This window comes from Maylandia zebra, linkage group LG12 (genome assembly GCF_041146795.1).
Source record: "Maylandia zebra isolate NMK-2024a linkage group LG12, Mzebra_GT3a, whole genome shotgun sequence".
NCBI classification, from domain to species: Eukaryota; Metazoa; Chordata; class Actinopteri; order Cichliformes; family Cichlidae; genus Maylandia; species Maylandia zebra.
The window spans coordinates 29,871,622-29,894,332 of NC_135178.1; the positions used below are offsets into that span (position 1 = coordinate 29,871,622).

General features: G+C 37.7%; 1 protein-coding gene across 1 annotated transcript in view; it reads left to right on the forward strand.

Annotated features, from left to right (window-relative positions):
* Positions 1-22,711, forward strand: part of aacs (acetoacetyl-CoA synthetase) — a 40,371-nt gene that overhangs the window by 9,295 nt on the left and 8,365 nt on the right. Inside the window, exons 5-12 of the mRNA XM_004546916.5 lie at positions 1,537-1,634; positions 2,223-2,337; positions 4,146-4,227; positions 4,308-4,461; positions 6,850-6,930; positions 7,661-7,785; positions 17,510-17,574; positions 21,139-21,261. Of these exons, the coding sequence (XP_004546973.2) occupies positions 1,537-1,634; positions 2,223-2,337; positions 4,146-4,227; positions 4,308-4,461; positions 6,850-6,930; positions 7,661-7,785; positions 17,510-17,574; positions 21,139-21,261 (843 nt within the window). The remainder of the gene's footprint in view (positions 1-1,536; positions 1,635-2,222; positions 2,338-4,145; positions 4,228-4,307; positions 4,462-6,849; positions 6,931-7,660; positions 7,786-17,509; positions 17,575-21,138; positions 21,262-22,711) is intronic.

Genomic DNA, 22,711 nt, shown 5'->3' on the forward strand with positions numbered 1-22,711 from the left:
TTCTTTTTTTGTTTTGTTTAAATAAAGTTTAATTTGAGACTCCTGACAAAGTCAAAAAGCCTTGATGCAATAAAATGAATTTAAAAAGCACTTATCTACAAAACTTAAAAACGGGAATCACTTCACTCAGCAATTCCCAGCTTATTTAAAACCTTGCAGGCTGTATTCAGTATATAGTTTTCAGTTTTACCCAGGTATTTACTTAAATAATTCTTTTGTTTTAGAAAAGAAAGCATCATCGAATCCTAGTATCCAGTGTGGTTAAACAACTGCATCACACTAAAGTGCTTATTGTCAACATGAGGAGAAATTTGTCTCTAATTCATTGCCAACATGCACGTATACTTGACAGCTTAGCATGCATGAATAAACAGGTAGGGCAGTGTGTTACACTGATGCGTAAGCAATACTCTCACAGTGTAACAAAGTAGTCTTTCATAATAACAGCCACAGAGGTCGTCAAACAGGATTTTGTAGTAAGAATATGATCCGTGACGTAATTTGCTCCCGGCTAAGGTAAGGAGATATTAGTCTAGGAGCCAACATAGCAGGGTGGTGATCTGTCAGCCCAAGATGTTATCAGGCAGTATCAGCATCCTTGTTGCAGCAAGAGTATGCATAACAACCATAAAAATCAATTTATACATGGAGATTATCAATATAGTTGCTATTTGTCTTTGACCAGTCAGCTTGTCTAGCAGGAACTACCAGTTGTTTTATGTTTTATTAGTTTAGATAAGACACATTATGAACAGCTCTATGTTTAAAGGTAGCATGGTAGCTCCAGTCATGTGTTTATTGCTACTTTGTCATGCATGTCATAATGATCTAGCTTTTTTCCTGCTCAAATGAAACATTGATCACCAAAAATCAAATGCAGTAGATTTGGTAATTTTCTGAACTTTTATGATGACTGGAGGCTGGAGGGAAGTTAATTTGAACAGTTTACAGTGGGATTGTCCCAAAAACACAAAATTAATTATTTCTTCTTTAATTATTCTCTGTGGGCTTGACTTAGTCACCATTTCACTTATTGATCTGGGAATATGTCACTGCAAGACAGTAGTTATGGTCTCAGTTCAACTTGTTCAGAATGAAATATGCCAGAGTATTTCCTCGCTCTTCTTTGTATCCAGATTGTTTTATTTCACTGTCTCTCTCTCTACACGTGTTTCTTCTTCATTTCTTTGATGTTTTCCAATATTCTGTCATTTAAGTGTGTCATTTATGTGAACTGACTGTGAAGTTTTTCAGTATGACTACAGATAAGACTACAAAAGACCAGCTGTTTTATTGTACTAATTTTGGATAGCATATGACTACAGAGCTTGACAAACAAAGCTAATTTTTGCTGCTTTGAAATCAGATTAATCTATGTGCATTCTGTCTCTGAAGTGTTCACTGTGTACTTTTACTACTTTTCTATATCTTTATATTTTTAAAAGTCATCATATTGATGCAAATTTTTTAATAAGGAAACCTTCATTTAAAATTCTGCACTGAACTGTATTATCATCCTCTCTCTTCCCGTGTTAGGCTACCTACCCAATGGTATCCACGCAGTGGAGGCAATGTTAGCAGCAGCCAGCATCGGAGCTATTTGGAGCTCAACATCTGTTGACTTTGGAGTCAATGTAAGGACTTTCCTTTATTTCTTAATTTATATATATTTGAGTCAGACTTTTATTCCCCTCTGCTGTATTAAAGCTGTAATAAACCAGCTGTATTTAATCTGACATCTTAGATGTAGTTTATATATTTGTGGATGTAAGTTAGGTAGTAGTATACCTGTAGCAGTATTAGGGTTGTTGTATTATATTTCCTCTTGGTCTTTCATCTGCTCTTATTGGAGGATCGGGAAGTAAACCTTGCCTTTGAGATTTCTTTCCCAAAAGTCTTTTTTTGCCTTTGGTCTCGGTATTTTTTGAGCTTCTACTCCCCCTACTGGCAGATCCGAGAATTACCATTGCAACCATGAAACAAACCTGTGGATTTGGATTCTGCTCTACTCTTGTTTCCTTTTTGTTATAAAATGTTTTTATTTTATTATGTATGTTATTATTCTATTTTATTATTGTATTCCATTATTATTCTAGGGGGGTTGTTTGTTTGTTTATATGTTTGTTTTTTCTCTGGAAGGTGTGTGTTTTTCTCAGAAATAAGGGTTTTATGTATATTTGTTAAATTCCTAAATTTGAACTCTGTCCTTCTCTTTTTTTCAGGGTGTCCTTGACAGGTTTTCTCAAATTCAGCCTAAACTGATCTTCTCTGTTGCTGCTGTAGTGTACAATGGGAAAACACACGACCACATGGAAAAGCTAATTAGTGTTGTGAAAGGTTGGTTTTCATATTGGAGAAAGACATTTACCAGCAAATTATGTATATATATATACATGTATGTACAGTGGGGCAAAAAAGTATTTAGTCAGCCACCGATTGTGCAAGTTCCCCCACCTAAAATGATGACAGAGGTCAGTAATTTGCACCAGAGGTACACTTCAACTGTGAGAGACAGAATGTGAAAAAAAAATCCATGAATCCACATGGTAGGATTTGTAAAGAATTTATTCGTAAATCAGGGTGGAAAATAAGTATTTGGTCAATAACAAAAATACAAGTCAATACTTTGTAACATAACCTTTGTTGGCAATAACAGAGGTCAAACGTTTACTATAGGTCTTTACCAGGTTTGCACACACAGTAGCTGGTATTTTGGCCCATTCCTCCATGCAGATCTTCTCGAGAGCAGTGATGTTTTGGGGCTGTCGCCGAGCAACACTGACTTTCAACTCCCGCCACAGATTTTCTATGGGGTTGAGGTCTGGAGACTGGCTAGGCCACTCCAGGACTTTCAAATGCTTCTTACGGAGCCACTCCTTTGTTGCCTGGGTGGTGTGTTTTGGATCATTGTCATGTTGGAAGACCCAGCCTCGTTTCATCTTCAAAGTTCTCACTGATGGAAGGAGGTTTTGGCTCAAAATCTCACGATACATGGCCCCATTCATTCTGTCCTTAACACGGATCAGTCGTCCTGTCCCCTTGGCAGAAAAACAGCCCCATAGCATGATGTTTCCACCCCCATGCTTCACAGTAGGTATGGTGTTCTTGGGATGCAACTCAGTATTCTTCTTCCTCCAAACACGACGAGTTGAGTTTATACCAAAAAGTTCTACTTTGGTTTCATCTGACCACATGACATTCTCCCAATCCTCTGCTGTATCATCCATGTGCTCTCTGGCAAACTTCAGACGGGCCTGGACATGCACTGGCTTCAGCAGCGGAACACGTCTGGCACTGCGGGATTTGATTCCCTGCCGTTGTAGTGTGTTACTGATGGTGACCTTTGTTACTTTGGTCCCAGCTCTCTGCAGGTCATTCACCAGGTCCCCCCGTGTGGTTCTGGGATCTTTGCTCACCGTTCTCATGATCATTTTGACCCCACGGGATGAGATCTTGCGTGGAGCCCCAGATCGAGGGAGATTATCAGTGGTCTTGTATGTCTTCCATTTTCTGATGATTGCTCCCACAGTTGATTTTTTCACACCAAGCTGCTTGCCTATTGTAGATTCACTCTTCCCAGTCTGGTGCAGGTCTACAATACTTTTCCTGGTGTCCTTCGAAAGCTCTTTGGTCTTGGCCATGGCGGAGTTTGGCGTCTGACTGTTTGAGGCTGTGGACAGGTGTCTTTTATACAGATGATGAGTTCAAACAGGTGCCATTCATACAGGTAACGAGTGGGGGACAGAAAAGCTTCTTACAGAAGACGTTACAGGTCTGTGAGAGCCAGAGATTTTCCTTGTTTGAGGTGACCAAATACTTATTTTCCACCCTAATTTACGAATAAATTCTTTACAAATCCTACCATGTGGATTCATGGATTTTTTTTTTCACATTCTGTCTCTCACAGTTGAAGTGTACCTCTGGTGCAAATTACTGACCTCTGTCATCATTTTAAGTGGGGGAACTTGCACAATCGGTGGCTGACTAAATACTTTTTTGCCCCACTGTATGTATGTATGTATGTATGTATGTATGTTTACTGACAGTAGTTACAAATCAGAATTTCTGCGCAACTTGCTGGCTTTAACTATGTTTGAGGATTAAAGAGAATATAAAACATTAGCCTTTTTCGCTCTTTCTTCTAGGTTTGCCAGACTTGCAGAAAGTCATTGTGATTCCTTACGCTCGCACCAAACATGAAACTGACCTTTCCAAAATCCCCAACAGGTGTGTGTCTGTAAATATAATTACACTGTTTTTAAACTGAGAAACAAAAAGAGACATGCTCTACGTCTATTTTTTCACAGTGTATTTATGGATGACTTTTTGGCATCTGGGCGTGGCGAGGGTGACCAGTTCCCTCAGTTGGAATTTGAGCAGCTTCCCTTCAATCATCCTCTTTTTATCATGTATTCCTCTGGAACCACAGGAGCTCCTAAATGTATGGTCCACTCTACTGGGGTAAGAAACACAATGGCTTGCACTTGCTCTGAATTAAAAGTCTTTAGTTTAAATACACAAATACACAGTATTTTTCACATACATAAACACAAGCACACTGCTGATAACTATATAATAAAAAAAATCACAATGCCATCACTGATTAAAGCCCATGGGTTGCTGTGTATGCTTGTTTGTCCTTGTATAACATAAAACATAATTGCTGTTTTTGTAGCTCATGCTTTGTTAATGCTCCACAAGGGGTAGAGGCAGAGGCAGCTGTCTCACTTACTTAGAAAAAACCCACTCTGGTCACATCTGTTTGCAAAGCTCTCCTGGGCTGACCCATGTGTAAAGAGTCTGATCCTCTCTAAAAGACTAGATTAATGTTTTCAAGAAGACAAATAGGGAAAATCTTAAGGAAGCATTTGTTCAGTAAAACATCACATCATCATTAGTCAAACATCAGCGCATCAGTCAGCAGATTGCAGATTGATGCCCAGTTGTCATGAGATTATGCATTGCTGGATTTCTATCTTGTCAACATTGAAAGCATTTCTCATTTATGCTGTTAAACTTTAAAACAGAATAAAAAAAAATCATTTAGTTGCTGGATGATTTGTGATGTGTGCTATAGAAATAAAATGTCCGCGATTACACACATCCTGCTTAATATGAGAAAAAACTGTTTTTATGACTTGGCAAAATATGAAGGCTTATTAATGTTATGATATTCATTGTGTGAGTGCAGATTACTTCATAGTCTTATATGTATTGTTCTTTTTTGAAAGGGCATTAATCCAATTTATTATTTTTTAATGCTGTTGAACATCTTACTGAGATCACTTTTAGCATCCTAACAAAGCAGCTCCAGTAAGACATCTGCTGAAGTGGTCTGTCGTTTCATTCCGCTTCCCAACACAAGGTGGCAGCAGACCTCCATCAGCAGATCCTAAAAAAGGTTACTTGCTCTCCAGAGAGTGCATGAATGACATTTCCCTGCAACATACCACATCAGAGGTAGGGCTAGTGTGAGAAGAATATTTGATTTCAAAAAGACCACTGGACTTGGAAAGCTGGAGCACTCACCATTTCAAAAGGTTTAACCCACTCAAACAAATGCATTCATGCATTTTCACTAAACAGTTGGTCTTGCACTCTGTCTGTCTGAGGGAAGTCTCCCCCCAAAAACAGAATTTTTTTAGGACTTTTTCCGTTATCTTGTAATAAAATAATTGCGACATAAGAATACAACAGTGAGTTAGGCTCAGCATATGAACCAGAAGAAATGGAAAGCATACTCTGAGAGAATGTGAAAGGTTTCTTACCGAGGGCTCAGGTACACTACAAGCCACATTCCAACAGCACTTTATTCTTTAAAGGCTTTTACCTGTCATGCACACACTCACATCCTGATGGGTGCATCAAGAGCAATTTAGGGTTTGGTATTTTGCCCAAGGCCAACTTGACAGCCGGGGATCAAACCACTGACCTTCCGATTAGTAGATGACCCGCTCTACCACCTGAGACACAGCTGTGCGGTTCTTAAAAAAGAAAAAAATTCAATTACATTTTTAATGGGCTCATACTTTGCCTCTCTGCACCCAGTTTTTTTCCTTTCGTCCTTTTGCTGCTTCCAACTTGGCTTTTAGTCTCTCACCTTCCTTTCACATTGGTTTTATGCTCTAAACTTGCATTCCTTTTTCTTAGTTCTTCTTTTAAGATCCTCATCAGGTTAGTTTCCCTCTGCTTTCCCTTCTCTCTCCTACAGTATAGCTTCCTTTTCTTTCTTTCCCTTATTGTCTCTCGCTCTGTCCCCTTCTCTTTCCTTTGCCCCCACCCCCCCTTTCTCCCCTTGCAGCCGATAATTGGACAGTAATGCGTTGGTGAAAACATTTCGTACTGTGACGCTGGCAGTCCTCTCTGGCTCAGCCAATTAGCCTGGGTACTGTTGTGCTTTCTGCTTTGTTACGGCTCTGTTAACATGCTGTCAGTAACAAGATGGCACGCACCAAAGGATGGGTATGGCAGCTGAGTCCAGCTAAAGACTATATGCACACACAAACACACGAATACTTGGAGCACCTGTATCTATGTAAGGATGGGCTCAAAACCGAAATACACGGTCAGATACTTGCGTACCCTTCACCAGCAATAATAATGTACCCAGCTGTGATGTGCTGGAGACTGTAACACTTAACCACAAACTTCCCTTTTAGTCTAAAAATAAAGTGTCATGTGTCGAGGCCTTGTCAGAACTGTTGCATAGAATTTTTTAAATATGAGTGACACGTGTCAAATTTGTGTCAGCTCAAATGAACTAAACTTTACTCACAGATAATAATGAGATAAATCGACCATTAGATCATTAGATTACTCGTTAGTCTCTAATACTTGTTGTCTTTTTAGGGCTCTCTCATCCAGCACCTGAAAGAACACATTCTCCATGGCAATATGACCAGCTGTGATGTCATCATTTACTACACTACGGTAAGCTCACAACCTGTTCAAAGTGACACACTCATGGTTTGAATATTTTCAAATACCAGCTGGTGTGTAATGTTTAAAAGTTTAACTTTTCATGTGCAAGTCGGGTTGAAAAGTCTGAGATTACTTTCTTTTACTCATGTTTTTTTTTTAAAGTATTCATTGGATTATGTGAAAATCTGACAGTTTTTTTTTTTGATGTGGTGTCCAAGCGTGCACCAACTTAAATTTCAGTGAAGTTCCAGCTATTGGATTCAAGTAATCTGTTGAAATATATACATAACAATCTTTAGTCGATGTATCTAAATAGCGTATTTTATTCCTAAAAAGCAGTCAGAAGGACAAATGATAATTATTTAGAGCAAGTCAGAAGATAAACATCATGAAAAGCAACAACTCATCAAATGTTTGGCAATACCGGCGTAAAATAAATTTAACTTCTTGAGACATTTTCTTTAAACTGATTAATTTACTGAGTTTCAGCAGTTTCAGCGGTTTTGTAAAAGTCTCTTCACTGACAGTTTTTGTGCAGCAGAACCAAAATTCACTTTATTCGCATGTGAAGACAGGTGCCAAAGCAGTATCTCAGCATGCAGTAAAATGAGAAAAATAATCAGGTGAATCACAGTCTGCTGCAGATGTCCATTTTGCTACACTCTGCTTTATCCGTGTTAAGACGAAAGGTGTTTTATACCAGATAAACTGACCACTGTGTTTGCATGTGTGGTCTTAGACTGGCTGGATGATGTGGAACTGGCTGGTATCTGCACTGGCAGTGGGAGCCTCTGTTGTTTTGTATGATGGTTCACCACTAATGCCGACTCCCAATGTACTGTGGAACCTGACAGACCAGTTGGGGTGAGTTAGCCGCACACGCACGCACGCACGCATGCATGCATGCATGCATGCACGCATGGGGAGGATAAAAAAGGAAATGACAGTGGCTAACTGTGCTGAAAGAGGATATGCTCTTTGTACTTATTATATAAGTTGTTTTTAACATTTTTGTTTATATTTCTTAGCGTTTTCAATGTTTTGACCTGCTGAGACTGTACTTTAGTAAGTGAAGCTTTAGGTTTTGGCACCAGGGCTGAAATGATAAACCATTGTGCCTTAATTGTCTAAAAAATGGACACTCCAAATTCTTAATAGATCGTACTGACATCTATTGTAGCTTTACTGGACCTGAAGTCTGGGAAACACAGCATTCTTAATAAGGGATAAGAACAAGTGAGTTTTCCTTTAACTGTATAGTGCTGAGAAAATAGATCTTAAGAATACAGAGAAAATCATACAGTTTTGTTTTTTGGGACCCTTGTAAATGTTCACACAATATTTAACATCAGCAGCAGCACATTAATATTTAACAATTAATATAACTTATTACTTATGAAATTAGAAGAGATAAAGGAAAATCATCTCAAAACGAAGGATTGTTTGTAAAGGAGGAAATGGAAGAAATGAAGGGAACATATAGTGGTAATTGAGATAACTTATATTTTTGGAATATTTTAAACAAATTTATATGAATAAAAAAATATGTTTGAAAAACAAAAAACAAACAGGTTTTTAATATTTCCCAAAACTTGTCATGTCACAAGCCACCAGGCAGCAGCTATGTGACAGTTTTACCATGTGATGTATCGGTATTTGGACCAAACATAATTATAGTTTCACATATCTCAAAAAGAAACCAGCTCAAACTTACAAAAGACACCCCGAACTCCATTATTGATCGTCACAAATGAGCTGCCTTGCTGTCATTTTGAAAGTGCACAGTGAAGTGTTGCGCTCAGCTGAACAGGCTGTTCCAAGTCAGCAGGGTCAGCAGTCCTTTAAGCTTTTTGATGTGGAGATTGATGGTGATGTTCATTTGGATGAACCTAAAAACCCATGCAAGACAAACGCAGATACCGAAACCTGGATCTGGGTATTCAATTCAGAGGACGTTCACCTCAAAGGATGCACAATGTGGATCATATTAAGACAGGAATTTCATTTCATTTTTGAATGTCATGCCCACATTGGAAACATGGTTTAGAAGCTCGTCAAGATTTATCAAATTCAGAGATTCAATGTTTTTTTTTTTTCCCACTGTAAATTTGCTTCATCGAGATAAATTGATAATGTAAAACAAGATTTAAAGGTGAGTTTGCTACTGGGATTCGAGAGTTTGACGTTGTTAAAACTGTCTAGTCTACAATGTCAATATTTCCAGCAAATCCTCTATCTTGGTAAATGTCCTAAACACACCTCCCACCACCACTATTAGAATCAAAAATACTAAATGTTAAACTGGGTATTGATCCTCTGTAGAACTGGATGATCTGCTTCGTAGTTCAGTTCTTCTGTCGTTGCCCTGTGACATCAGCGATAACCAATAGGATCGGCGTCAGAGAGGTTAACATACACTCATTAGGGTAACACCTTTAGCCTTTTTATGCACGCTCTTTACTTTTCCCTTAGATCTAATTGACTACATTGTCAACTTATTTTTTTCTGTGTAAAATATCTCATCTGTCTGTCCTCCACTCTGCATTGTACTCTGATGCTGAAGCAGAGTTTGTTTTGTTTTTTTTATGAAAAAAAAAATGGTGCGGGGCTAAGAAGTGATAAACAAATGTATCTGCAAATCTACACACATTACACTCCAATTTAAAAATTAAACGAGCAGTCAGAAATATCCTTCTGTTTCTCTCTCATTTGATGATTATAATGATGATGGTGATGTTTATTGATCGGTGTTGTTGCTCCACTCTAAAACTTAATTTGAAGGCATGCAGAAGTCTGGGCATGAAGTTGAGAAGGTGTGTGCGAGTGTCTGTGCACACAGAGATACATCTGTGTTGCACGTGTCAGTTATTTGTAGATATGCAACATGAAACTACAGCAAGGCAGAGGAAATTTATTATGGATCTTATAATATTTGTATTAATTTAATGCATAAATTGGCAAGCAGTTGCCAATCGCTTTGACCCGTGTTACTCCCTGACATCATCATCCACCAGCACAACCTTAAACCCCTGTTATCATTTGACTGCAGAAGGGATAAAGACCAAGGATTCAAGTGTATGCATGCAGAGAAGCAATTAATTGATTCAAATATGATAGAGAAGATGGTCAGCACATATTTTTCCTCATTGTTTGCTATGTAGATCTTCTCAAAAGCTATGCAAGTGCTCTGCTCCAGTAGATATACTCATAGCATTTCCAATTAAAATGCTAGTTTTAGGACATGGCATAATGGTCTGTGAGAAAGTGGAAAATAGCAGGGGATAATTGCCTGCAAAATACAATATACAAGTTTCCAGCAGTAGTATGATATGCTATTTTGACCAGCAGTATATTTGATCATCCACTGGAAACAAAACTGATATTGAGTATTTTTGATAGATTCTGAATACAGTAATTTATTCATTAAAAATAATATATGATAATGGTCTCTCTGTAATAACCTACTGCCACAATTTTAAAGAATTGAGATTATAGTTAGAAAGTGTTCAAAAAGTGAAAGATAGAGATGATAAAGATGATAGAGTAAACTGTATTATGTAACTTGCCCCAAAGAAATGCCCAGTAACACTTAATGGTTTATTATTACACCAGAAATATTTGCTTTTCTTATACTTAGTAGCAGTCCATCTACATGGATTGTGAATTGCATTTAATTAAAAAACAATGTCGCTTATATTTACTAGCCTGTATTTAGCATTTTTGAGCAATTGCACAATTTCGAGCAACAGTCATATATTTTGTTATGTGGGGTTCCTGACTGTAACTGTGCGTTATTTTATATGCTCAGCCAGGCTGTAGTTGAAAAAGAAATGTTCTGTGGTCAGCAAAAGCAAAACCCTTTAAGGTAGCAGACCCATCTTCAGAGATGGCATATTGCCTTCAGCAAGAATTGGAATAATGGGGAGAACATTTTGACACATGGGGAGTAGCTCAAGTGCCAAGAAAAAGTACTCCTGCAGAAACTATTAACAGGATCAGTATGTAGGTCCTGACACCAAATTTCATTGTTAGTAGTCATTTCAGTGATTGGATATATTAGGATCTATAATCTTTAAGTTAAACATTCAAGATGTCAGATTTTCAGTTTTAATTCAGGAGCTTTAACAAACGTATTGCATTAGCTGTTTAGAAATTGCAGCCATATTTGTTCATAGTTGTAACTGGACAATTGACACACAAGCAGCTTCATTGCCAGATGAGGCCTGTGCCCTCATTATTCCATCACAAATTAAACCGATAAAAGATCTGGAGTTGACTCAAAAGTGCAGAATTTGTAGCATACTGGAAATTAGGTTTAAAGAGATTGATGCAATTAAAGAAGGCTCTTATTACTGTAGGTTAAAACCTAAAATAAATAAATCAGAGAGATAGAAAAATTTTAACGGCAAAAGGCCCGAAAGACTACAGAAACACAACTAAAGCAGATAATCGCAGAATTATTTCCTTTATTAAGAAAACCGAAATCAAGAATACTGGTACTCTGAAGCGTATCATTGTCAGAGTCTACAATCAAGAGATGTCTTAATGGCTATAAATAGAGTGCAAACCACTGGTTACAGTCAAGAACAAGAAGAGCAGATTATAATTTGCCAGAAAACATCTAAAAGTGTCCGCACAGTTCTGGGGAAAAAAGAAGCAAAATGACAAAAAAGTAGAATTGTCCAGATGCTTATGGCCCTGTATGTCATGGAACGATTCAATGAGCAAGGTAAGAGTGCGGTTAGCAAAAATACCCACGTAATTTAATGAAAGACTACCACCATGACAGAAAGATGGATAGAACCTTTTAAACTGTGTGAAGATCAGCTAAGAGCTGATGTCAGCGCTATTAGCAAGTTTCTAGTGCTATGTTTAAAATAAAAATCCTCTGGGAAAGACTGACATGAATTTTGTCACAGATTGATCTTCTCAATTCAAGGTGGACATTTTAATTGGGACTAAATCTGCTAGAGCCCCAGGAAGTGTGGAACATACACTGAAGCATCCCCATTTTGCCTTGAGTTTTATTGGTTAGTGTTTCATGATAATGATTTAACAGCTGAATTTATGCTGAATAAAATAATTTTAAATTATAGGAAAAGATTAGCAGTTGGAGCACATTTGCTGTGTTTATGATGTGGAAAGAAAAAAAAAAAAGGTGAGGGGAGGCTGAGGTTTGTGGAGCATCTCTGTAGAGATGTTTATTTTAATTGGTTGCACATATTGATTTACTTGTACTTTGTGTACAAGTAAATTGTTATGGTTATGAGGCAGAAAAAAATCTACCACCAATACTTCGAGACCACATTGTTGCAATCCAGTCCACAAAATGCCACATATAAATCACATAAAAATATCTGTCATTAATTCGCTTCAATTTTGATCTCAGTCTCCTATTTTAAATGTCATGAAATTGTTTCTGGGCCTCTAAATTTCTGTTTGTGTTGCTAGGCAACATCCAGATAAACTGGAAAGGGTTGACAAGGCTGGAAGACTAGTTCTGAATTCCACCGCACAATATTATTAAAAGAGTATTATGTTTTCATGTCTCCTCTTTTCTTCCCTGCAGCTGTCCCTCAGAAACATCCTGTAAGCTTCATTAGAGATAATAGTATTTTTAGAAGTCTTCCCTTTCTGCTTCTGAGTTAATTTCAGTGTTGGGATTCAGGCAAATATCAGAGACATTTAAATTCTTATTAAAAAGCTATTCATGTTATCTTTTAGTTGTGGCAGTGACACACACACACACACACACACACACACACACACACACACACACACACACACACACACACACACACACACACACAAATAGCTCTAAGATCTTTTGCCAAGTATAGATCTTCATAGCCTAGTATCACATTTGCTATCTTAATCCAAAGGTAATACTCTGATTGCAATCAAACTTTCTAGGTGTGCAGTTATGCAGCTGGGTTACTAACCGATCAGAATATCAATGGTCATGAAATGAAATAAAATTCAAGAATTTTTAGAGCTTGGAAGGGAAAATTACCACTAGTAATGGGTCACAATGGGGCTTTGATGAAAAGCAGAAAGCTGTATTTACTTAGGCAGTGGTAAAAACTGCCAAAAGCCATGAAGGGATCTGAATACCTAAAAGGACCCAGTGATGGAAAATGTTCATTTGGATGTCATCTCTAAAGTAAAACATTCAGACAAGCAAGAAATACAAACATTTAATTGAATGGAAGGCATTCCAAGTCTTTCAAGGAAGAAAGTCAGTCACTAAATGTATTACAGTAAGGTGTCATACTTTAGTTGATTTACCAGCCAGAGTGAAAACTGAATTAGCATTATTTCTGAGGAGAGCCAAAAAAAAATTCTATTCAATGGGTTCTATGTATGAAGTGGCCACAAGATTTATTCAAGGGTTTTCCCTTCAATCTTTTGTTCATTATGTTTTGAACTACTATGTCCAGGAAAACTCCTCCTCCACGCTTGTGCCAGCGACTGCCGTGTGGAAGTCTTATCTTTAATTACTGCCAGATGAAATTCTCAGTTATTTATTAATTTTATTCTTTGGAAGAGATTCAGTACAGTACAGACAGTTTAACAGATTGCATCTTGCCAGCTCAGCTACAGTTTTAGACATGTGGGCTTAACAATTAAAATATCCACTTCTTCAAGCTGGATCCATCTATCTATCGTACATGGTAAATAGTTCGTACACAGAGCTTTCTACTGTATTTGAGCACTCAAAGCTTATCTGTAATGGGATTTTCTGGTATCTTCAAATCTTTAACATAATTAATTAACATAATTAACAATTCTTTTACATCCAAAATGCAATATTTACCTTATAAAGAATGTCACGACTTTAATTTTGAAATCCAGGTTACCAGGTTATGTTGATTTAGCAGCTTTAGAGTGTAAACTATAGCAATTACACTAAAGTTTCACATTTGAATAAACAAATGTACTGTCAAACAGGAGTTACTCATTGTTCTTTCTAGTCTAACGCACATGTGAAGAGGACAATGCTTCATATCTCTAACATATTCAAACAACTTACTGTGATGGAGAACAAGTGTGAGAATAATTTGTAAACTCCACTGACAAGTGGAGCTTCAATTGCTACATCACGACACGCGTAGGGACACATTACCATGATAATTGCTCAGAGGTGCTCTTGTGTCTGATTGCTCCTGAGTGTCTTTTATTGACTTAGTAGCGTCCAGTAACATGTCTTCCCTGAAACAGACACGGGTATATTTGCACATGCTGTCACACACTCTGACAAACAGAGACTCACAGCTTCTCCTCCACCCTCCATCCCAAGCACCCAATTAGCAGCTACACCTGGCCACCTGCCTCCAATCAGAATAGAGAGACTGTTTCCATGGTAGCCAGAAACCAAAAATTTCATATGCGGATCAGAGATGATAGGTAGGATGGATAATGACTGTCTGTATGTAGGTTTAGAGAACAAAAAAGGGTCTGCATGCAAAATGCAGAAAAAACGTCCATTAGTCTATCGATATGTCTAAATTGCTTGGTGTGTGATCTTCTTCTTTTTTCCTTTACACTAAAACAAGCACACTATATTTAATATTTAAAGGATTTGATACATTTGCAGTGTATTTCACTGGAAATTATTTTGTAAATTCATTTGATGAAGTACAGATTCTATGAATTTAAAAAATCGATTTTTAAAAGAACTTAATTAAATACTGACAAAATAATACATAAGTATTATAAAGTATGTTGTTTTCTAATATTTTCTTCTGTTTGAATCTTCTTAGATTTCTAATATCATGAAATATATTATTACCTTATTATGAACCACACTGTAAGTGAATGAGAAGTACAGCTTGAAAGCACACGTCTAAGGCGTAGGCACTTTAGACACTATAGTTCTACTTTTGTACTTTCTATACTTTACGTTCCTCTGTTGTCTTCCCAAAGTCTTGTAAGTTTCCATCTTAAATCAAATGCTGGTGGAGAAGGACCTTTTGAAAATTTAGCATTCATTTTGGTTTTCCATCATGTACAGTTGGTGCCCTTGAGGTATTATAGCTGTGCCAAATGGGTGGTCCACAAAACACTGAACACTGGCATGCTTTCAGGACGACAAGAGTGAAACACAGTTTTTGTATGAATGTCATAAACCATTGTTACTGGTCCCAGTTCTTCTTTCCCGGATTTGCAGAAAATGGCCATCCAAGTCTGGTTAGGTCTGATCACGTCAGATAGGTTTAACATTTAATGTTACACATAGTGTGATATAACATTAGACTCACAAGGTAAAACAAGATAAAACACTTGATTCAGTGTGAGTTGGCAGTAAGAGCACTGACAACAGTTGCGTAATCATACTTCATGTTGCATCTTGAGACCGTTATCAAATCCTCACTCTCTTCATTTACCCCTATCACCACTAATCAAAACGAGCCACCGAGAGCAAAGGAGATCTTGCACTGCAAAACAATTCCTGATTATTGTTCATCAAGCTGTTGTTTTGTTTGTTCTTATAGAGACAGCCCTTTTTATGATTGACATAAATGGTTACCATAGCGATGGATGAAATTTGATTGATTTAATGTCAACAAAAATAACTTAAAAAGACAGCAAGACATAGACTGAGACACAAATAAACCCATTTACAGACAGGCTTGAAAAGGCCCTTTGTTTTAAAATTAAAACTGCAGGGGAACACAAAAGTGACGTTTTGTCGCTTCTTACCATCCACGTTTCCCAACTGTTGTCAGCTGTCAGGGTGACATCAATTCACGCAGACAAAACTTTCTAAAATTATTTTTCCCAGAATTGTTGTGAGCAACCGTTGTGTTGTTACATTCTCATCTGAACAATTTTCTTGCAAAACATCTAAAAAAGAAGCAATTTGTCTTTTTTTTTTTCAGCTCTCTTTTGTATTTACCCAGTTGAAAGTTGTCCATGCCAGTTTTTTTTCCCCCTTTCTTTCCTTTTTAAAATGTTATCTGTCTAGAAGGATGAGCACACAAGCTGTTTTAACATCACCTTCCTTTACATTTACACAGTGGCACACACTCCCCTGCTGGGAGCTTCCTTGTCCAACCAGACTACTGAGCAGCTCCACTGGAGCACATGGGATTAAGGGCAAAGGTCTGCTGAATAACTGTTGCCCTTTTTATGTTTTTGCATTCAGAGCAGATACAATGAAATTATGCCTTGTCTGCATAGATTCAGGGCAACAAGTGAAGCCATGTTACAGTTCAGTCTCAGCACCAAAGTCTTAAGCAGACTGGCAGGTCTTTCAAGTATCACAAATATTGTATTCAGAAGTTACTTGACCGTTGCCTTAAAAGTAATGTACAGTGATGTTAATACAGATATATAAGGGCTTTATTGCACTCATGCATGTGTTTCTTGGCAATGGATTTCATGGGACAACTGAAAAATGTTTTGAAACCCATAAAGAGTAGAGTACTTGCAAACAATCTGGCAAATGTTACGAAGAAGATAAGCTTAACCTTTTTTTTTTTTTAAACCAAGAAATGTTGGTTTAAAACGATGTACAATGTTTTTGTATCTAAATAATCTTCATACTATTTAATATCTAAAGTGTCACATTTTTAGAATTCAGAGACCCCCAAAAATTGATTCTCTTCATCTGGATGCAGCATTTTCAGTGTGAGAAACATTTCGTCACTCATCCAAGTGACTTCTTCATTTTCATTGCAGGTTTTCCCAACCTTTTAAACATTACATTTACATAATGACTGAAACTAGCACCACTGACTAACAATGGGCCATGAGGTCCGTTTCATGATCAATAATCTGAAAATTGTCATGGCCACTGGTCAATGACCATTGATCAATTGCCATGAGTACCATTCATAGAGAGTTGGTGAATTACTGCAATAACAGCATTGTAAGGTGGTGAAAGATGTACCCTTACGCCCCCTCCTCGATTCAGAGATGGTCTTTCCCTTTTCACGTAAATGTCCTCCTTGACTCCTTGCTCAAATCAGCGTTCCTCCCTGTCCAGGATGTATATATCCTCATCATTGACAGTGACTACTGGCCTGTTGGTGTAACGGGTGTCACAGATTTGTGAGGGTTTTATATACAAAACTCCTTGAGAATTTAAAAATGCTTCTCTTAATATTTGCAGTTGTTCACCGCGTCTCTTGTTTAAAGATATTAATCAAAAGCATCCAAGAACTAAAACAGGATATGTTTAATTGTGTTTGACACACTCAGGAATATCCCAGTGATGGTAAAGATTGTGATGTCACAAGGATCATTGGCAGCTTTGTGAATCTATCACTTATTCATCCATCACTTTGTCCAGCAGCATCTTTCCAAAATAGCCAGCCAGATTGCAGTGAAACTTGGCAACAATATTTATGCCACCCCCACTCATAAAGTCTGCTAGCTTGGTTCTGTTGTTCGGAGTTCCTGCTGTCACAATGCAGAATATAGTACATGTATGTAGGAGGCCTTTTGCAATGACTGTCAGTGTTGGCAACACTGACGCAAATTCTTTCTTCTTTTTTTTCCTTTTTCTTCTCAAAGTATATGAGAACACTCGCTACTTCTGGCAAACTGAATAATGTTTATCTTTTTTTTTTTTCTTCATCAGCATCACTATCTTTGGTACCGGGGCCAAGTGGCTGTCTGTGCTGCAGGAGAGGAACCTGACACCCTGTAAGTTGTGTTCATGGATAGAAGAGAGTAAAATAAATATGTGAGCATGGTCACAGACATATAGACATACACACCTACTTTATGAGAATGGAATTTGTAGCAATAAGAGCAGATGGACACAGTAATGATTATAATAGTAATGTTGTTTGACTCTGAATGTCCTTTATTCCATTAACTGGATGAAATAACAGTTTGCCCTATGTTCTGGAGTATGACACTGAATTAAAAGGATAAAAAGGCTGTTATGATTTTTCATATGAGTCATGGATAGGTCCACCTAATTGCTTTTAGTGACACAACTTTCTAGAGAAAGAAAAAGATCTGGACAGATAACCAGAGCTGTGCTGGTGCTTTTTTTTTTTTTTTTTTGACTTGCTGCTAGCTTTCATGTAGTGGTTACTCTTTGGAACTTGTGCAGCAACAAATTAGATACTGTATTGTGTTAGAACAAAACACTATCACAGCACAGTTGTTAGTCTTTGCTATAGAGTAACTTCCATCAGGTTTTCCTTATTTGTAAGAATTCTAGATTTTATACCTGTTTCGCATTATTGTAGGTGTTCATTTCACTGGAAAGCAACAGGAATTCTAGTTAAATTAGTTAAGCTATATTTCAGTTTCACACAGCCATATTTTAGACAGCAAAACTATAGTTTGAGAGACAGTTATTTCCATCTGCAGTAATTTATATCTGATACCTCTATTCTGGGACTGTACACCTCCCAGCCTTTCCACATCCATAGATGTTAGCACAAAATAGAACAAGCATCAATGAAAGCAGATATTACATTGATTAAGTGAAACACAGCATAAAAGAAGGAGCTGTGGTGGAGGTGGTTTTTAAAGATACCTGCAGATATGCATTCACTCCAGGCAGTCTGACGCAGATTAACTATATTGATATAAATATATTAGATTTTCCAATTAGCCATCGATCGATGTGGGCTGGCATTAAGATCTGATCAGATTGCAGTTGAGCTTGATATTGTAGTCCACCTCCTTACTACTACAATAGATATGTCAATAGGGCGGTGCAATATGGCCAAAAATATTTAGCACAATATCTATTTGAAAATTTGCGATAACGATATAACTGACGATATAATTGGCACAAGACAAAATACTTTGTCTCCTCCACAACTTTATTAGTGCAAAAAAAACCCCATCTATGTATTTTCACTTAAACAAGCAGCCGTTTTTTATGTGCATTAAAGCTATATAAAAATTTAACAGTGCAAATGCAAATTCCTTGCTGACAGTTTAACCAAAAGGCATTTCCAGTGGAAATTGGCCGACATATCCTTAGCATAAAAATGTATAATATCCATAAAACCTAAAAAGAGGTTATACACACACAATGCAGTAATATTATGTTGAAGCACAGTACGTATTACTCATTGAGGCTCCCGACTACGGTAGCCGTAATGCTCCGACAATCCATCAAGCGGTCCGGCTTCGTAGCCTAGCAACATGCGCTATCGCGGTAGAGTGGTATGGTCAAAATCTCTACTGCTGGCCAAATTCATATCGTTTCTACCATATACTGTTTATACCGCCCACCCCTAACTTGGGATTACGTATCTTGGGCAAAGATACTTGGGTATACAGACCAGGGAACCACCAACCTTTCAGTAAGTGGATGAACTGCTCTACCGAAACTATAGTCACTTGTGTTTTTGGGGGCGATTTTTAGCTACTTCTAAAGTAACACAGTGGTTAGCACTGTTTCCTCACAGGTCCTGGGTTCGAATCCACAGGCTGTCTGTATTCCACCCATGTCTGCGTGGGTTCTCTCTCCAGCTTCCTTCCACAGCCTGAAGACATTCTTATTGGCCATAGGTGTGAATGTGAGCAGAAATAGCTGTTTGTCTCTCTGTGTTAACTCTCTTTAGATTGGCATTGTGTCCAGGGTGTACCCAACCTCTTTTCCTATGGCAGCTGGGATAGGCTGTAGCCCAACTGTTATCCTAATTTGTGGAAGAAAATTGATGGGTTTAAACATCCGCTGCCAGCTGGAAAAATTAAAACAAACATGAAGAAATCACAGTGAAGTCCAGGATTTATTAAGCCTATATGGCATATAAGAAACATTACATGATTTTCATCAAATCAAAATATAATGGTTTTAATGTGAGTTTAGTCTAAATTTACTTTGTTGTCCATCTACACTCAGGAGTACAATGTACAGGAAATAGTGGGACACTGAAATAGGATTCCAAGAAAGTAAAGTACCAAACCAGCTGTGTGTGTTAAGAGCTCTGTGTGTGTCATCCATACACATTGCAGTAATAACATTTGTAGTGTATGGCTAAATTGCAGCCACCAGGCTTAACAATTTTTCTGTCAGAAGTGCAAACAGAAAAAACTTGCATATACCAAGTGTCACCATGTAGCACAGTGCATTCTGATAATCGCCACAAATCTGCATTTGTTGCCCTTGTTTGTGCGTCTCTCTTTAACTTTAAATGAGCTGAACCCATTCCTAATTCTAATACTAAACAGAAAGGCATAAAAAAAATAAAACATTGCTGTGTCTCTGTGCTTGTCTCGCTCTCTTGTTCCCGCTCGCTGCCCCACCCCTATTAGTCAGCCAGCCACTTGATCCAGTTGGCATTGTGTGTGTGCATTTGGATGCTTATTAGAGAAAGAGAGCGTGGCAAAGGGAGATGTTGGTGTGTGTGTGTGTGTGTGTGTGCGTGCGTGCGTACATGCATGCCTCCACTGGCCCGAGGAGGATAGTGGGAGCTTCTTCACTGGCTGCCCCAGCGGAGAGGCCCTTTTCCCTAGGATGACATTTGGACTGGACACCTGGAGGCATGGTGGGGGGTAGCAAAAGTCCAACTGTGTGTGTGTGCGCAGAGCAAGGGGCAGTTGCTGGAACCTTATTAGTTCCCAGAGTGTTATTGGCTTGTGGTTTGGGCATATGTGTGTGACAGAGAACATGGACATGGATCTTGAGGATGGCTAAAGCGATGTGTGCGGTACGTTGCATGCTCTGTCACATCAGGGTGGCAAACTACAATAACACAACAAGTTGGGGTGCAACAAGCCACAGCTGTTCAAATGTGAATACCCATTTTATGTGTTTGGTTTACTAAATTGGTTCAAATGATTGGTGACTCCAACTTGGTTAGGTTTGGGTTGTTTTTTTTGGGGGGTAACCACTGTGATAACTGATCCCAGACCAGTAATTCTAAAATATGTGCAGCCTCACTATAAAAGTGTGACTATTGTTGTCTCAATACAAGCAGGTAAACTGCATATTGAGTCTGATCAAAAACCAATGTTTTTGCTCATTTGCTCTCTTGAAGCAAATGAGAATCCCAAATAATCTTTTCAGATTTTCCAATTTGCCCACATTATTTTTGACCAGTTAATGAATCCAAATTTATTGTACTTCCGGAACTCACTGAATTTTTAACACTCAACATTTTAGGAACATTTTAGGTTGTATTCAAAAAGTGACTTCAAACACAGTTATGTATTACTAATAACTAAACTACGGAGTTTTTTGTTCATCTTCTTTCGCTATTTATTTTTACCTTTTGTGTTTTCCTTCTCTAGCGGAAACACACAATCTCCAGTCCCTCCACACTATCCTGTCTACTGGATCTCCTCTCAAACCTCAGATCTACGACTATGTCTACCGCTGCATAAAGAGCACCGTGCTGCTGGGCTCCATTTCAGGTGACTCAATAACACATAACCTGCTAGGACACATATTATTTTTCTAATACTTAAGAATTTAAGAATAACATAATGTTTATTTAGAATTATGACACAAAATCATTTAATCATTAAAAAGAACTGTAGATAAATATTTGTCTTAGACATTAATATTACAGTTTTAATTAATTTAAAAATGTCAAGCTTTTACTCAATAAGAACAATTTATAGTATACTTTTTTAATGAATGAAATATTCAACAGGTGCATATTAGTGCATTTTCTGCTAATCAGGTTGTGGTTTGACAAAAAAACTATTGTCTATAATATATTCTTTATAAAAATTTGACAGACAATCTGTGGCGCTTCAAATTAATAGCTACTTAACTAGGAACATAATGCATGAAATGCCTGCACAATAAGTAAAGATTAATCGTGCCAGCTGTTGTTGTTTTTTCTCCAGTTATTGCTAAAGACCTGTTGTCTGTTTTGTTCACTAACAAATGAAACCAAGTTCTGTTTATTTTTAATTTGATTCAGCCATCGAGTATCCTTTATACTCCATTTCATCTTTCTCCTGTTTTTGATTAAGAATAATAGCTGCATTGTAGCTACATTGAGGACAACTTGTGATATGCTAGCTTTTATCAGTGAGTGATCATACTTGAATTTACTGATAAACTGATACCCAAGAAACTACTCAATACTTGATAAAATACTATCGGAGATTACTATTTCCAAGTTACTTAAAAAAATTGTGGTTCTGTACATCTGGTGACTAAGCTCCACATTTTAATTACCAATCAAATACAGTTAGTCAGGTAGGCTGTTATCTTGTGTCTAGACTTTCCTCAGTTTCAGTCTGGTACTTTCAGAGAAACTTGGCATTTTTTAGACTTAAGTAATTGTTTTATTCTGTAAAATTAACACCATCCATTACAACTCTGCAGACAGGACTGATGGTGTTTGTTGCCTGGCTCTCACATTAATGTTATCATTTTAATATTAGCCATAGCTGCTAACCACTATCTTAATGATAACAGATGGCTAAGGTGGCTATTGGATAAAGGTAACTTCAGCTGCTCTGTTTTTTCTCCAGTGGTTTCCACAGCAGCTGGATCCACATATTTGATTTGGCAAAAATCTTATGCCAGATGCTCTTCCAGGCACAACCCTCCCAATTACCTGGGCTTGGGACCAACACTGGCACTAGCTTGTGACACCCTAAGGCAAGATTTTTGGTAAACGGGTAATTGCTAATAGCTAACAGCTAACATGAACGTGAACTGGCCAGTTTAACATTTATCATAACTGTACAATACTTCACTGTTGTTGAAACATGAGCTTTTCTGACCTTTTGAAATTCCCCCTAAAGTGCTTTTCACAAAACTGAAGAAGAGCACATTAGAACACACACTAGCAAAACTAGCAAGCCTGTTGATCCCAAATACAAATGCAATGTCTAGCCTTGT